Source organism: Paramisgurnus dabryanus, chromosome 14, assembly GCF_030506205.2.
Source record: "Paramisgurnus dabryanus chromosome 14, PD_genome_1.1, whole genome shotgun sequence".
NCBI classification, from domain to species: domain Eukaryota; kingdom Metazoa; phylum Chordata; class Actinopteri; order Cypriniformes; family Cobitidae; genus Paramisgurnus; species Paramisgurnus dabryanus.
The window spans coordinates 21,181,004-21,196,943 of record NC_133350.1 but is presented as its reverse complement, the minus strand read 5'-3'; the positions used below and the strand labels follow the sequence as shown (position 1 = coordinate 21,196,943).

At 36.5% G+C, this 15,940-nt stretch overlaps 2 protein-coding genes across 3 annotated transcripts in view; both read left to right on the top strand.

The window, feature by feature from the left end:
* hmces (5-hydroxymethylcytosine binding, ES cell specific) overlaps positions 1-15,940 on the top strand; it is a 72,332-nt gene that overhangs the window by 28,126 nt on the left and 28,266 nt on the right. The window lies entirely within an intron of this gene.
* The window catches only part of s100p (S100 calcium binding protein P), a 28,402-nt gene that overhangs the window by 10,795 nt on the left and 1,667 nt on the right, over positions 1-15,940 (top strand). For both annotated transcript variants that reach the window (XM_065242120.2, XM_065242121.2), the window contains exons 2-3: positions 10,657-10,770; positions 13,063-13,233. In XM_065242120.2, coding sequence (XP_065098192.1) covers positions 10,657-10,770; positions 13,063-13,233 — 285 coding nt within the window. The remainder of the gene's footprint in view (positions 1-10,656; positions 10,771-13,062; positions 13,234-15,940) is intronic.

Here is a 15,940-nt window from a genome sequence, read left to right as displayed (position 1 = left end):
TTTCTTGAGAAAAAGGCACAGAAATCTCTGTAATCTAAAGTTACAGATACAAAATTTGCCAGGTCTGCAATAAAAAGTGCATAGATTTCAATATGAATTTAAACATTTCTCATTAGCCAAATCTGGATTAATCCACATTTAATTTACAGCTCGATGTGTTTTAACAACTCATTTGTTTCTATTTTTATTTCACCTATAAGCAATTTTAGGAGATACATCTGGGACTAAGATGATACACTGTCAGAAAATATGGTAAAAAAAAAAAAGGTTCCTAGCTGGCACTGGGGCAGTACCCCACATTTACCATTATTTACATTGGAAAAAAGGTGTAAAAACTGTGAAATTCCAGCAGCTGGTGTCAGAGTCCTGCACGGGTCCATTTTTGGAGACCCGCTCCCGCCCGTACCCGCAAAGTTCAGCACCAGATCTGACCCGTCACCCATGATAATATCAAAATTAAATCCGCACCCGCCCGGACCCGTTAATATTTGGCCCGTTACCCGACCCGTACCCGCACACGCATAAATCACACACGCTAAAATAATTCCAATTAAAGTGCTTTATTTTTTATCTAGTACCTCTTTCAACATCACAACAGCGTCAAGAATGGGCTAATGAAACAGGCTATAGTGCGCTCTGCTTGTGCCATTTAAGTACACTGTAAAAAATCCAATTAATGAAATGTTGGAAGGGCAAAAATATATTAGTTAAACCAATTTTCTTGTTTGGGCTTAGTTGAGTAGACATATTATTTTAAGTCTAGATAAATCTGTGTTTAAAACATTAAGTGAATGGTTATTTCCAAATTCAGTCAACATTCAGAATGGCTAGTGTTGACTGAACTAATTAAGACAAATCTGGTCAATATGTAGACTTATGACAGCTATGTTTCCTGACAACAAAATGCTCATAATATTACTGTTATTTGGTAACAAAATGTAATTTTAAGAGTTGTTCAGGCGTGAATGTATGTCCTTTAAGTTTAAATATGCGGTCGGTTAATATAGATAGCGTCTATTTAAAAATGTGCTCTGACACTTTCGGACGGAGAAGAGCTCCAGAAAATCACAGACACTTAAGCGCTCACACCCCGCCCAGCGCAGCCTCGCCTCGGCAAGCCCATCAGAAACCGACTGCTGGCTCTGATATCTCTGTGGCGTTTAAACATGCGATTTAATTCATTTTAATTTCTTATACTTAATAGTAAAAGGTTTACCGGTATGTTTTAAATCATATTTTAGGATTGCACTTAAATGATATCGCTGTTGAATGATATTTCATATCTTTCACATTTGTTATAACTGGGCTGCGTACTGCCTGCGAATGTGAACTTCAGAGCTGAAGGTGCGAGTGGAGAAATAGTCCCAATATCATAACAATCTTAAAACTTCTAAATATACCCGTGTGTGTACCCGTGTGCGTGCGTGTGTGCGCGCGCGCGCGTGCGCATGTATGTATGTATGCGCGTGCGTCTGTGTATTTTGAATTTAAAATGTTTTAACTCGGAAGGATCTGGATCACAGGTCATTTCATCTGAGATCAATCCGCACGCAACAGCTGGAATCACTTACTGATTCACACAAGGGAGGACAAGTCAGCCGTTTCCTCAAGTTCACGTCAGGTAAGTGTTTGTAATTAAATGCTAATTTTAGAATATATTAATTGGCAAAGACGCAAATTCTCGACGTTTTTGGAATTATATTTTTGTAAAGATATATTAGAAGTGTGTTATGTTATGTGACCGAAGTAAAGTGGAGCTATTTTAGTTAAGATAAAAAGCCTGGATAAAGGGTTGGTTTACCGGACAGAGTTTAGAACTCGGTCTTTATTATAATTGGGACATTTTTACAAACAAACCTTATATAATACAATACTGGCGTGCATTTTGAGACAAAACAATAGCACTCATATGTTAAGAGATGTCAGTAAGTTATTTTAGTTAGTGAAAAGCCCTGTCCGAGAAAACCGCCCAAGTGTTTAATTATGTGTGATGTCTGAGGGAAATTTGGCCTAACATTAACGTTATTTAGGGAATAAAGTCTTTCACCGTCAAGCTTTATTATATTAAACATGTTATTTATGTGTGTGTGTGTTTTTATATTCCTCTGTTTATCAAACCAGAGCGGAGATGATGTGAGAGGCTGACCAGAAGGATACATAGCGAGACAGTCTCCGCTTGGACTGGCTGAGGAAAGTCTCCTAAATGGCCCTGGAGATGTTCTGACTGACTTTGGAGGCTTTTTGGACTGTTTTATGCCCTCTATTTAAAGAAGACTTAATTCTGTATGTTCAGTCTGTATGATAAGTGAATAAAAAGCTTTTGTTTTTATGTGACTGAAGTTAATTATTTTGTTTACAACACCAGCATAAATTATTTGATAAATAATTTAAAAATGTTATTAAAAAAATCCCAAATAATAAATATTAATTGAAGTAACACATAAAACATTGAGTGAATACTTAAATTTTAATTGACAGAGTCTTTGCTGTAAGTTTTTAAAGATTCAGCTGATTAAAACATTTTAGTTGAATGAACTATAAAGCTAGTTGAGCAAACATACTTTTTTATATTTTAGTCAAATTTGGGCCAACTAAAAAACATCAATCCAGGTAACACTTTGGAGACAGAAATTGAGTGAACGTAAAATTTCTGTGGAACTAGTTACTAAAAAATAATTCATTGAGCCAACAATTTATTTTTTACAGTGTAGGCTATTGACATAAATGGAACCTGATTACTACACATAAATAAACCTATTAATAAAAAAGACCAAGAAAAAGAACAACCTACCTACACAACCAGGGTTTAAATTGGGCCGGGGCCGTCCGGGGCAAAGCCCCGGCACATAGGCTGAAGGTCTCCCTCTGCTCTTGCCAGTGTACCCGCTGCGCTTGTGCATGTGCACTCTGGTGCATGTGCACTGGTGCGTGTACTGCATAATGCGTTTCCATTCATTATGGGGCATACTCACCAATGCAAGTTCAACGATTTGCGCGAGCAGATTACATACAAAGTCAATGCAAAGATGCAATCAGACGCATCCTCACGGGGCGATGCAAATGACGCGAATTGGGTGGCGCAATTGCCGCGAAAACAAACGCTTTTCCCTTTAAACGCGTCTTCGCGCACGTTATGCAACTCAAGCAAAAAAACTCAGAACTTCAAGAACGCGCTCTCACACAGGATCATTTAACATTGTAGAGACGGGCGAGCGAGAGAGAGAGAGAGAGAGAGAGAGGTAAGAATGGTGCCCACGTCGAGAAGACTAGAAACGTGTTAAGGACTAAAGTATATATGTCACTAATTTAATTACAGTATTTTAACTGGATAACACTGGATATAACTCATTGTATAGTTTAATAAAATAATGTATTTTGATTACACAAATCAAACCTAACTATATGATTGTTTTAGCTGCTAACCAGCATAGGGAATCTCTATGGCTAATTTATAAGACATGTTAATGATACAGTACTGTGTGTTGTACCTTTTCTTGTTCATGCCTAGAATTATTCAAGGAGGTTGATTCTTTTAACTTCCTTAAAAGTTTGATCAGTTGTGCATAATGACATGTGCAACAAATGGTTATAGGGTGTCAAACTCATATTTAAAATATTTGGGGTCAACCTCTGACACAGATTTAAAGCTGAAACTTATCAAATCTTATTACACGGCTCTCTGGAATGCTTGATTCTGATTGGTCAGTTGAGACATTTGCAGGTTTGTTCTTTTCAAATAATAACCGCTCCAAAATAATAACGCATAGCCGGACTACTTGCACGAGTAAAATCGCTCCGCGCCAATAAAGATCAATAAAGATTACTGTCTGTTTGGCGCCATCTTGTGACAAACACTCGACAACCACGACAAGACACAGACAGCTTACTGAGACTGAACTTGTCAAAATAGAGCATGACAGCTACGAAGCCAACACACAAAAAATACAGAATGGGCATTAAAACTTCTCAAAGACTGGCTAAAAGAGAAAAAATGGAGACAGACAAGTATGAAGCAGAGGATCTTAATAAGGTAATACGATCATTTTATGCATCTGTGCAAAGTTTCGCGGAAGGATAAAAATGTTAATTTAAAACAAATATGCAAATAAAATGTTTCAAATTCATATTCATGTCCAGTTTTTTTTCTTATGTGGCAAGTAGCCGTGTAATAAGCGGGATAATGTAGAGGCAGCCGGTAGTTATTGGGAAATAAGCCCCTTCAGTGTGATACAAGACCCTCCGCTTCGCGTCGGGTCCTGATCACACTGTCGGGGCTTATTTCCCAATAACTACCGGCTGCCTCTACATTATCCCTTACCTATCACACACCAGTGGCTTTGCTATCATCAGTACTAAACATGTTACCCCTCGAAGTACCCCTCCCCGCAGAGCCCCCCTACATAACAAATTCCCATTTAACCCCTGTACACAACCCCTGCTATGCTCCTAAGTCTCGTCTCGAAATGCTTTCTAAGAGAAGACGTTCAGCTTCCGGCTATCAACAGCAAAACTTTATGCCAGAGTCCTGCAACGCTTGCTCTATCTAGGCTACGAGAAGAATCAACAAAGGTCGCGCACTGTTATTGTAGTGGTGGTGACGTGATAGGTCAAATGTCATATGTTGCGCGTGTAATGGTAATTGGGGTGTGCACACCAAAAGCTTTTACCCCCGCGGCCGTTTTTCAAATAAGCCGGCGGTCAGCGTTTTTTCCGCGCCCGGCGCTGAGCGTCGAGAGTTGAAAGAGATTCAAGTTTGGGTGAAATGCTCCGCTCGTCAATGTCAGTTCTTACACGGCCGTCCAATCACAGTGGAGAAGGGGCAGGACAAGTATCAAAACAACCAACCGGCTCACATCTTAAGTATCACAGCTAAAAAGCGCTTGGCTGAAAAAAACAGCCGTGTTTAAAAGTTTTGGTGCGCACATCCTTAGACATACAAATTTGCACATATTTTCATTTGCACTACTACCCGCCCGCGCGGAGTTAATTATCCACCCGCAGCCCCGCCCGTGAATTTTAGGAATGTCACAATCCACCCATCTGAGGGTGTTTTCACATATACACTGTTTAGGTCGGCCCAAATGACGTGTCGCTCCGAGTACGGTTCGTTTGGGTCAGTGTGAACACAACAGCTGCACTTGGGTGCGCACTAAATGGCTGCTCCGAGACTGCTCTAAACAGGTGGTCTCGGAGCGGCTGTCGCCGAACTCTGGGACGACCCACCTGTGGTGTGAACGCTGCTCGACCTCGGGCCGAACCAAATACAGGAAGTTCTCCACATGTTTGAGCCCTGGGCTTCCGTCGTGACGTGAGCCGGGTGTTATATTGTGGGTTAACAACAAACAAGCCAATCCTGGTCCGTTGCTGAGATTCGCTGTCTCCTTTACGTTTGAGCTGATGATTTTATAAATGCATAGCTGTCCTCCACACACAAATAGTGACATTACGGGCTTTTTAGCAAACGGCTTCGTGAGAAAGGCTTTAATAGAACAGCTACGCAATTTCGCGTTAAAGCAAAGAAACTTCGCAAAGAAGTTTCTTTGCTTGAAGTTTCTTTCGTTTATCTCCACATCTTCAGGCTGGTTGTCGTGGAAACGTGGGCGTGGTCATGAGACGGTAAGAGCTGTCAGAGACCAATGACAGCGCTGACCGTTGTCACATGGTGTACGGTGCGGCATTTCGAGTACAGTAAAAAAAATATGTGAACACGGACCGCACTAACTGAAAAATGATACAATGTATTTTGGTGCGCTCCGAGGACGCACCACAGTGCGCACCAACATATGTGAAAACACTCGGAGACACTTTTACCCGCGGGTACCCGACCCATTGTAGGACTAGCATATTTTTTTAAAAAGTGGAGTGTCCCTTTAAGATGTTTCCAAACTTTGAATATGAAAAAATAAGTTTAATATCAGAATAATCAGAATTCATATCAGAATTAATGCCATTTGCTTGTCATTAGTTGAACTAAACTGTTTATTGTGTCATTCACCCCTACTACAGCCAAGTGACTTTGTGCGACCCACCTTATCCCACTATGCTGATCCTCCAGTATGTTTTGCTTTTGCTACAATATAATATACCTGTGTGACTTATGATTGCTTTTTGTGTTCCAGGGTCACACATGTAGGCTACTATAAAAACAAATTTACTTTAAGGTATAGATCACATCTCTTTTGAGAATACCACAGGTATCAGTTTAATATAATGGCATACCCACATAAATGAGCTGTTTGCTACACATTGATTCAGTCAGCTTTAAACATGTCATTTAGCCTATCTTTAACCTTATCACTAATGTTGTTATACAGCCTACCTCTGTTTTTGTCATTAGAGCCATCATTTCATGCAACATTAGTTGTGTAATTATGTGTTAAATAACAAGGGTGAGCAGGGATCATATGGCTAATGAATGCAAAATTGTTAATGAGACTCAATGGACACTAAAGCAGAGTTACATTTGTCTATAACTCAAACAGTATAGTTGTGTAAAGCAAATCAGTGCTTTCTAGTTTCAATATGCATTAGACAGTAGGTGGAGATTAATGCCACATAAACGTGAGATGAGCTCTTTAAAATAAACCCTTTAAAATATAAAAAGCAATTCAATAAAGTCCAATAAACTGTTTTAGCACAGGTGGTTTCACACTGAGACATCTGGGTCTCAAGCAGACAGTTGTGATTGGAAAGGCCAATAATTATTTATCATTTTCACGTGTCAGGCTTCCAGAAGGCAACATTAACGTGCCAGTAGATCAGCCCACCCTGGAACAACACATTCCCATCTCTCTCCGCCAAAACTAAATGACTAAAACAGATTCAATTCACATTCATTAGCGTTCTTGAATATATCATCATCTCTTCCCTCCCTGTTGCCCGCAGCTGAGTGTTTTTTGTTGTTTCCAGTCTGTTCCCCGCAATGTTATTCCCACCGTGCTGTAATGTTAAGTATTGACAGTGACTCATAAATCACTGTAGTGACAATATGGGTTTAGGTAGTCTCATGCACTGCCACATCACATGAACGTTCCAGATGTTTTGGGTGAACGGCAGATGTCTGTGTTTTTGACACCCTAAAAGGCGTAAGGCATTATTTACCCATCAAGGTCAAATACTAACAACTGTTTAGGACATACCAAGCTCTTTAAAGACGACCCATTCTGTTATAAATACTGGATTTGGTGCCGTGTTGCCATGTACATATAATATAAGCAACTTGGGATTTTTTAGATTTATTTTTGGTTTGTAAAACTTCTTTACAAAATACCTGCTAGTGTTTGGCAGAATAACCAGGCATTATTAATTGAGGTTGCTTTCTACTTTGTCTTGTGTTTCTGGTTTAAACTCGATTTCTTGTTTTTCGACGATATCTGGCAACACTGGTGCCATCCTGTCTTGCTGTTTTTTGGCAGGTGTTTTATTGCAGGGGAGTGTACAGGGACACTTGGGTCAGTGCTATTGTCTGGCTCAGCCATCTAGTTCATGTCTGAATGCTTCACACTGTATAAGTATAAGAGACAACTTGATTAGATCAGCTGAAAAAATCTTTTAAATGCTTTTAAAAACATGGTACAGTGACGTGGTACCATGGTATTACCAACTGATAGCACAAATATAGTACCACTCCAGTATTGTCTGAGCATTGCCAGTTTTCTAAGGGGAACAGAATGCTTTTCTAGGTCAGACTGGAAGAAATTTGTTGTAGCCCACTTTCGTATGGTTTAAAGGAAAAGTTCACCCATACATAATAAACCTGGTCATTTATTTACTCATGAAGTAACAATAAACATGGATGTTGTTTTTCTGTAAAATTCACAAAAGAAGAAATTTGGAAAAATCTTTACTCGGAATTAAAGTCAACATAAAAAAATGTAGTTTGTATAACTCATGTGCTTAATGGAAGTCTACACTGTACAAAATTTGCTGTAGATGCAGCGGTTTGCCAGTAACTTATTTATATTTATCTAATTTATTGGCAACAGTTTGTTCAAAGAAAAATTTATATTAAACATTAACAAGTCTTTGTCTTTATATAATAAAATTATAAAAAACTGCCTCATGCAAAGCATTCTGGGAACCAGAAATCCTTATTAATGAACCTTTTTCAGTTTTTTTTTTCTAATTTTGGTTCTCAGTAACACTTTGCATAATGCTGTACTCATTTTAAAGTTTCCTGTAAAGATAAAGTCTGGTTAATGTTTAGGTCCATTTAACTTTGAACAAATTTTGCTAGTAAATCATATAAATGTAACTTTACAGTAAGCAAACTGCTGCCATTAATACTGTATTTTCTACAGAAATTTTAACAGTGTAAATATAAAAAGATTTATGTAAGAAAAAGCCCAAAATTTTGGTGTTTTTGGCACTGTAAAACTTGGATTAAATGGCTTCAGTTGGTAACCTAACATTTAACTTTTTCAAAAGTTTAAGAGAAAAACTAAAAAAAATTTTAGATGTTACCAACTGAAATATATTTATTTATTAAGTAGATCCAACTTTTTAAAAAATTACAGTGTATCTAAAAAGCCTTCTCAAAGGAAACCTATGTTCTGAAATCTCATTCACATTTCAAAATGGGATGCCAAAGCATGAAGAAGTGTGACATCTAGGGATGCTAAACAATTAATCGCGATTAATCGTTAGCAGAATAAAAGTTTTTGTTTACATCATATATGTGTGTGAACTGTGTATAATAAATTTGTATAAATAAATGTACACACATAAATGTATATGTTTTAGAAATGTTTACACGTGTATATACATTTGTATATTTATGTATAATTTATATTATATATAAATATAAATACTTAATATATACATTTTTTTTTCTTAAAATTATACATGAATGTGTTCATATTTATATATATACATATTTATTATACACAGTTTACACACATATGTGATGTAAACAAAAACTTTTATTCTGCTAACGATTAATCGCGATTAATTGTTTAGCAAATAATAAAAATAACCAAAATAAAATTATTTGTAGTGTAGTCTAATATACTGAAACACATGAGATGATTTGGAACAGCATGAGGGTGAGTAAATGATGACAGAATTGTAATATTCTTTCTTTAAAGGGGGCATATAATGAAAATCTGACTTTTCCATGTTTAAGTAATTGGGTCCCTAGTGCTTCCATCAACTTAAAAAATGTGAAAAAGATCAACCCAGTAACATTCTCTGCAGGCATGTGGAAAAAACAGGCTAGTAGGCTAATTGAAATCTGGCTCCCCTTGTGATGTCAGAATGGGATTTTATTATAATTATATTATACCCCTTAATCTGCACTATCCAACCACTTTAAAGCTCCTACAGAAAATTGAAATTCCCTACAATCCAACACCTAATAATAGGCAACAGTATACGCTTTTCAAATAACACAAACACTCTATTTAAATATATTTAATTCACATGTATGTTTCTACTTAAAGGGCATCTACTGTATTATGGATATTTTTACAAGATCTAATATAAGTCTCAGATGTGCCCAGAATGTGTCTGTGAAGTTTCAGCACAAAATACCTAACAGATCATTTGTTATAGCATGTCCATAATGTCCCTATTTAGGTGGTGGCAGCAAAAACATGCTGTTTTCATGTGTGTACCTTTAAATGCAAATGAGCTACTGCTCCTTACTTCCTTACCAAGAGAGACAGTGAGCGCTTTCGGATAAAATAGATCTGATTCCTGTGAATACAGCCTGAGACAATAGTATCTCACTATTGAGATATGGTAGCGTACAACTTACTGAGGGTGGAAACTATGGTAATTCAGGATTGTCAGTCAGTGAATGTGGGCGGGGCTTTATCAGTGTGACGTCACATTAACAGATTCAAAAAGCAGCATGTCTAATGAGACTGCTTTGGTTTAGTGGGGGTTACAAAAGGATTTGTTTTCATTGTGGGGCTGTTGTGTTCAACCACTGCCAACACACATTTATGGTGTAAAAGTGAATTTGCATAGGTGCTACTTTAAACAGTGTAGACTCCATAAAAACATCTGCTTACATGTTGCGTGATTTCCCTCATTTTGAATGTGAATTTTAGGTCATGACTGTCCAGTCAGTCATATGCAAGCATGTGCTCCCAAAACACCTGTGTCACCTTGATGTTATAAGACTCTCCATCAACACCAATCAGCAACAGGGTGTTGGATGAGGAGAAGGAGGAGTGTCTCTCTCTCTCTCTCTTTCTGCTGTGGCTGGAGGAAGGAGTCAATGCTGGGAATGCTCACTACTCTCATTATTATTTTCCATCCTGTCCTGCCAGCCCATGAATAGTCAATAACAAACCATCAGGCAGGAAATGATGGAGCAGATGCATCGATCAGTGCTTGGTCTGAGTTGTATTTATGAAGAACCCGTTCTATCCACGTGTGACAGACCTTGCTTTACCTCCAGGGATTGTAATTTGATTTTTTTTAACTTCTGTCATTTTAAGGACTGATTCACTTTATTTTTGGATCTATGTCTGGATTTGTTTAAAATTATGACTCGTAATGGACCACCAAAGGGCTGAATCTCGGAGAACCTAAAAAATTGTCTGACTCACAACGCTGTTAGTTTTTGCTTTCGGTATTGGGGACATTGTGTAGGCAGACCTGTGTGTGGGGAAGCACATGGTGACTAAGAGTGTGTTTGTCTGTCAGGTCCCAGCAGTGTTTTGCGAGTGGTTCACAGAGATCTGCACACAGTGGATTAGCTGGAAGAATGTTTCTATGGGCTGGAAGCAAAGGAGCTCAAGCATCAGGACGTGAGGGGAGGTAAAGTACAATGACGTCTAACTAAATCAACTTTTCGTTCTCTAGATACTGGTTTGTGAGTATCAGAGTAAAAGGCTAAACTAAAAGTTAAATGTTCCAAGTTACATGTTTTTTTTTTTAATGCAAAGATGAATATTGCAATTATTTAATCATAGTTAATGTAATGCCAAAAACATTTACTTACCATTACTATTACATTCAACAGTTTGTTGAATAAAAAGAATGATTATTATTATTTGTAGTAGTATAATAATAATAATAATAATAATAATAATAATATCATTATGGATAATAAGTATATGTATATGTATATATAATTATATGTATGTTATAGCTATTATTGATGATGATAATGATATTGCTTAGTCCATTAACTGCAGAGAGAATTCACTTTCAGTTTCACAACATAAATAATTGATTCCAAGGAAAATTCACTTACTTTTTCTTTTTTCTTTTGCATCATAGTTCATGTAAACAAGTGGAATTACTTTCTTTGGCATTTTTACATCATAGCTCATTGAATGCAGAGGAAACTTACGTACTTTTATTGTTACATCATAGTGTATTAAATACAAATTAATAATAATAATAATAATAATAATTATTATTATTATTAATTTCATTATTTGTAGTAGTAGTAGCAGCAGTAGAAATAATAATAATAATATAATATCATTATTAATCATATGTATATGTATATATTTATATTATAGCTATTATTGATAATAATAATAATATTGCTTAGTCCATTAAATGCAGAGGGAATTCACTTTTAGTTTCACAGCATAAATTATTGAATCCAATGAAAATTCACTTAATATTATTTTTACATCATAGTTCACTCAAAACATGTATTTTCACTTTATAATATTTTTACATCATAGTGTATTGAATGCAAATAATAATAATAATAATAATTATTATTATGTTTATGTTTATATATATATGTATATGTATATGTATATGTATATGTATATGTATATATATATATATATATATATATATATATATATATATATATATACATACATTTAAATACTATTATTAATATATATATATATTTAGCTATTATTGATAAAAAATAATAATATTGCTTAGTCCATTAAATGCAGAGGGAATTCACTTTTAGTTTCACAGCATATATAATTGATTCCAAGGAAAATTCACTTAATATTATTATTACATGATAGTTCACTCAAAACATGTATTTTCACTTAATAATATTTTTACATCATAGTTCATGTAAACAAGTGGAATTACTTACTTTGGCATTGTTACATCATGGCTCATTGAATGCAGAGGAAACTTACTTACTTTTATTGTTACATCATAGTGTATTGAATACAAATAATAATAATAATTATTATTATTATTTTAATTTATATATATATATATATATATATATATATATATATATATATATATGTAGTGGCAGCAGTAGAAATAACAATAAAATAATAATAATAATATAATTAATAATAGTATTTAAATGTATGTAAATATGTATATATATATATATATATATATATATATATATATATATATATATATATTATTGATAAAAATAATAATATTGCTTAGTCCATTAAATGCAGAGAGAATTCACTTACTTTTATTGTTACATCATAGTTCATTGAACACATGGAAAGTCACTCAATATCTGTTATATCATGCAGAAAAATCAATAAAATCTATATTTAAGTGTCCCGGCTGTGATTTAGGTGTTTTTATTCAGTGTTAAAACAAATAGTCATAAAATAATGAGCAAATGAATTTTGTATTCTGACGTAAATGACTCACGGGAAGTCGTTGTTGGTGGGTTTATGATGCTTTTGACCACTGTACTCACAGTAATTATCAAAAGGTCACTGATGAAGATAGGCGGGTTAGACAGCTTGCCTCCAGCCCCATGCATAATCTTCAAAAGTAATATGGTCTGCTGTCAAAACATGATTAAATAATCAAAAGCCAAATATTTGGAGGGAAGTTAAATATGCATACGTAATAAAAAAGTGGCATGGGTTTAGTGTGCAGTAGGAAGTGGACCTACTGTAATGCATCGACCTTTTCTTTGTAATTTATCGTTATCTCAGTGTATCAATATATGAATGATCGACCAAAGCATACGTTTCTTATGAATATAAGGCAAAACTACCTTGTTTTTTATATTATTTTAAAAACAGGACTTGGGATTAATGTGAATCCACTGTCTTTTGTTTATATTATATATTACATAACTGTTTATATTATATACACACCTTGTCTTCATTGATCTTATTTGCTTGTGATCAGGAGCATTTATCAGAAGATTCGTGAATATGATGTTTTGGAGAAAAGGAGGACGGTGACAGCTCTGAAGGCTGGAGAGGACAGAGCTATTCTTTTAGGCCTCAGCATGATTCTCTTCTCAGCCATGATGTACTTTGTGTTGGGCATTACAATGGTGCGCTCATACACCGACAGGTAAAGATGCTGCTCAGTTACCCTGAAACACAGACCTAAACTAAAAAATATAAGATCTGCAGCTGTTTTTTCTAATCTATTCCTATTCTATTCTAGTGAAAGTGACGTATTTGCCAATTTATGGTAACCCATATTTGGAATGTGACATGCATTTAACTCATCCAGTGAATAGTGAACACACACACTGCAAGTCGTGAACACACGCATACCCGGAGCAGTGGGCAGCTATCACTGCAGCACCCGGGGAGCTATTGGGGTGAAGGTGCCTTGCCTAAGGGCACCATAGTCGCAACCCGCCAGTCGTGAGCTTTGAACCGGCATATTCCGGGTTACAAGCCCGACACTAACTGCTAGGCTACAACTGCCCCCAATTTTGCCCGACTAAGATACAACAGCTCTCCTATCATCTCAGTCAGTCTCCTGGTCTGTGTTCAGCCCCGACAAAACGTTGCACAAGGTTTTTTCTAGTCTAGTCTAGTCTCGTTTTTGAATGCTTTTGATTACAGATGTTTCCTTTGAATTGAAGACATTATTTTATTATGTTTTATTACTGAAAGCTTCTCATCTCATGTGTCTTTCCCAAAAAGCTGACAGTTTTCCCTTAATCCTTGTCATTCTCCTCACCTGGTCCATCATCAGTCTTTAGGAAACAGCGTAAAGCATTGTTTTGTTCCTGGTGTACAGATTCCAACCCTATTTGACCATTACACATAGATTGCCAACAGTACTGGGGCTAAAATTTGGTCCAGCAAAGCCTTTCCAAATACCTCACTGGCCCACAACAGATGGAAAAGAGCTGGCAAACAATGCAGTCAAGGGCAATTAAAAAGGCAGCTGAGTCTTTACACTGTCACAACCCAATGTTTAAAATTTTACATTTTGTCGCTGGGTTGGTACCATTTTGTACCTTAATATTTTGTACCTTAAAGGAAAACACCACCGTTTTTCTATATTTTACTATGTTCTTACCTCAACTTGGACGAATTAATACATACCCATCTTTTTTCAATGCGTGCACTTAATCTTTGTATAGTGCATCGCAACTGTGTTAGCATTTAGCCTAGCCCCATTCATTCCTTAGGATCCAAACAGGGATGAATTTAGAAGCCACCAAACACTTCCATGTTTACCCTATTTAAAGACTGTTAAATGAGTAGTTACACGAGTAAGTATGGTGGCACAAAAATGAGAACTATATTAGAGGGTCAAATCCACTGTGAACTGAGGGCATATGGAGGGTAACACTGATGTTATTCTTAATCTGTCATGATGGCTAAGAATAAAAGCTTTGATTACAGATTGCAATCGGGTACATTTAACTCTTTCCCCACCAGCATTTTTTAAAAAAGTTTCCAGCAAGCGCCAGGATTTTTCATGATTTTCATAAGAGTTGATTGCCTTCCAGAAAATGTTCTTCTTTAAATATCTAAACATACAATATATCAAATGAAAGAACAGACCCACTGATAAGATGCAGAGCGATCCTTAAAACATACACAGAGTTCTTTCTCTTTCACATGAGACGTTATTTCCGGGTTGTATAAGTTGCGGAAGTGCGCATGGTGGATAATAGCGGAATTGCGGAAAGCCAGATATTCTCATCATTGGCAGGGAAACGTTTTCTCTTAATCTCATTAACTTGTCAATGATGGGAAAAGAGTCAAGGTCCTATTTATATGCTTGCCGTATGTTTACAAAATAAGTCACTTAAAATGTTCTTCTAGACTCGTGAACCAGAACACTTGACATACAGTTTTGATTTCATGTCAACTTTAAGTGTTTCTGGATGTTTACACAGCGGCACACCGTTTCAACACTTCACCCCTCTACGGGTTCAAGTTCAAATTTGGAAAATCCAAAGAAATCTGTGTCCCTCTAAAATACAGTTTAACATCTAAGGGGCTGTTTACACTTGGTATTAAGATGTGTTTTCATCGATCGGATCGCAAGTGGACGAGAGAGACACATTACGTTTACACCTGGTATTTAAATCCATCTCTTTTGTCCACTTTCGACCACTTCTGTTCTGAATACTGTGAGGGGACGGTCCGTGAGACGGTGGGCGAGTCTCTCTGCTGTCATTCAAACGCGAGCGGGAGTAATTATGAGTTTATATGGACGCAAACTAATATTAAGTCGGAGTCCGCTGCTTGTTTAGCAAGTATACATGCTCCACAGTGTTTTGTACGTGTGTATGTAAAAGCTTTCTCTGAATTTTCAGTGCAATTGATGAAGTAGGATCGCGCAACTTTCACGCTTTCAAAACGAAACTACGGAGAACACCCGCAGTAGTTTTATCAATGAAAGGCTATAAATAGCGCTGTTCACCGTATGTTCACGCCAGAAGTCAAAAAAAAGATGTAAAACTTGTGTTTAATACCTCAGATTAGATAAATGGGCGGAGAGAAGGCGGTCGCATGTGGCTGTTCGAACACATTCAACCACATTTGCGTTCCGCAACTCCAAAGCGATCAGATCGAAAGTGGTTTCGACTACCTCTGGATGTGGTTGCAAGTGGTCGAAAGTGGACGAGCTCAAAACGTTTTGAACACCGTTTACACCTGGCATTAACGTCGTCCACTTGTGATCCGATCGACGAAAACGCATGTTAATGCCAAGTGTAAACAGCCTCTTAAACACTTACACCTTCTCATCAATAACATTTTGTCCTATCTTTGAATTGACACTAAAGGCATCCGTAGAGTAG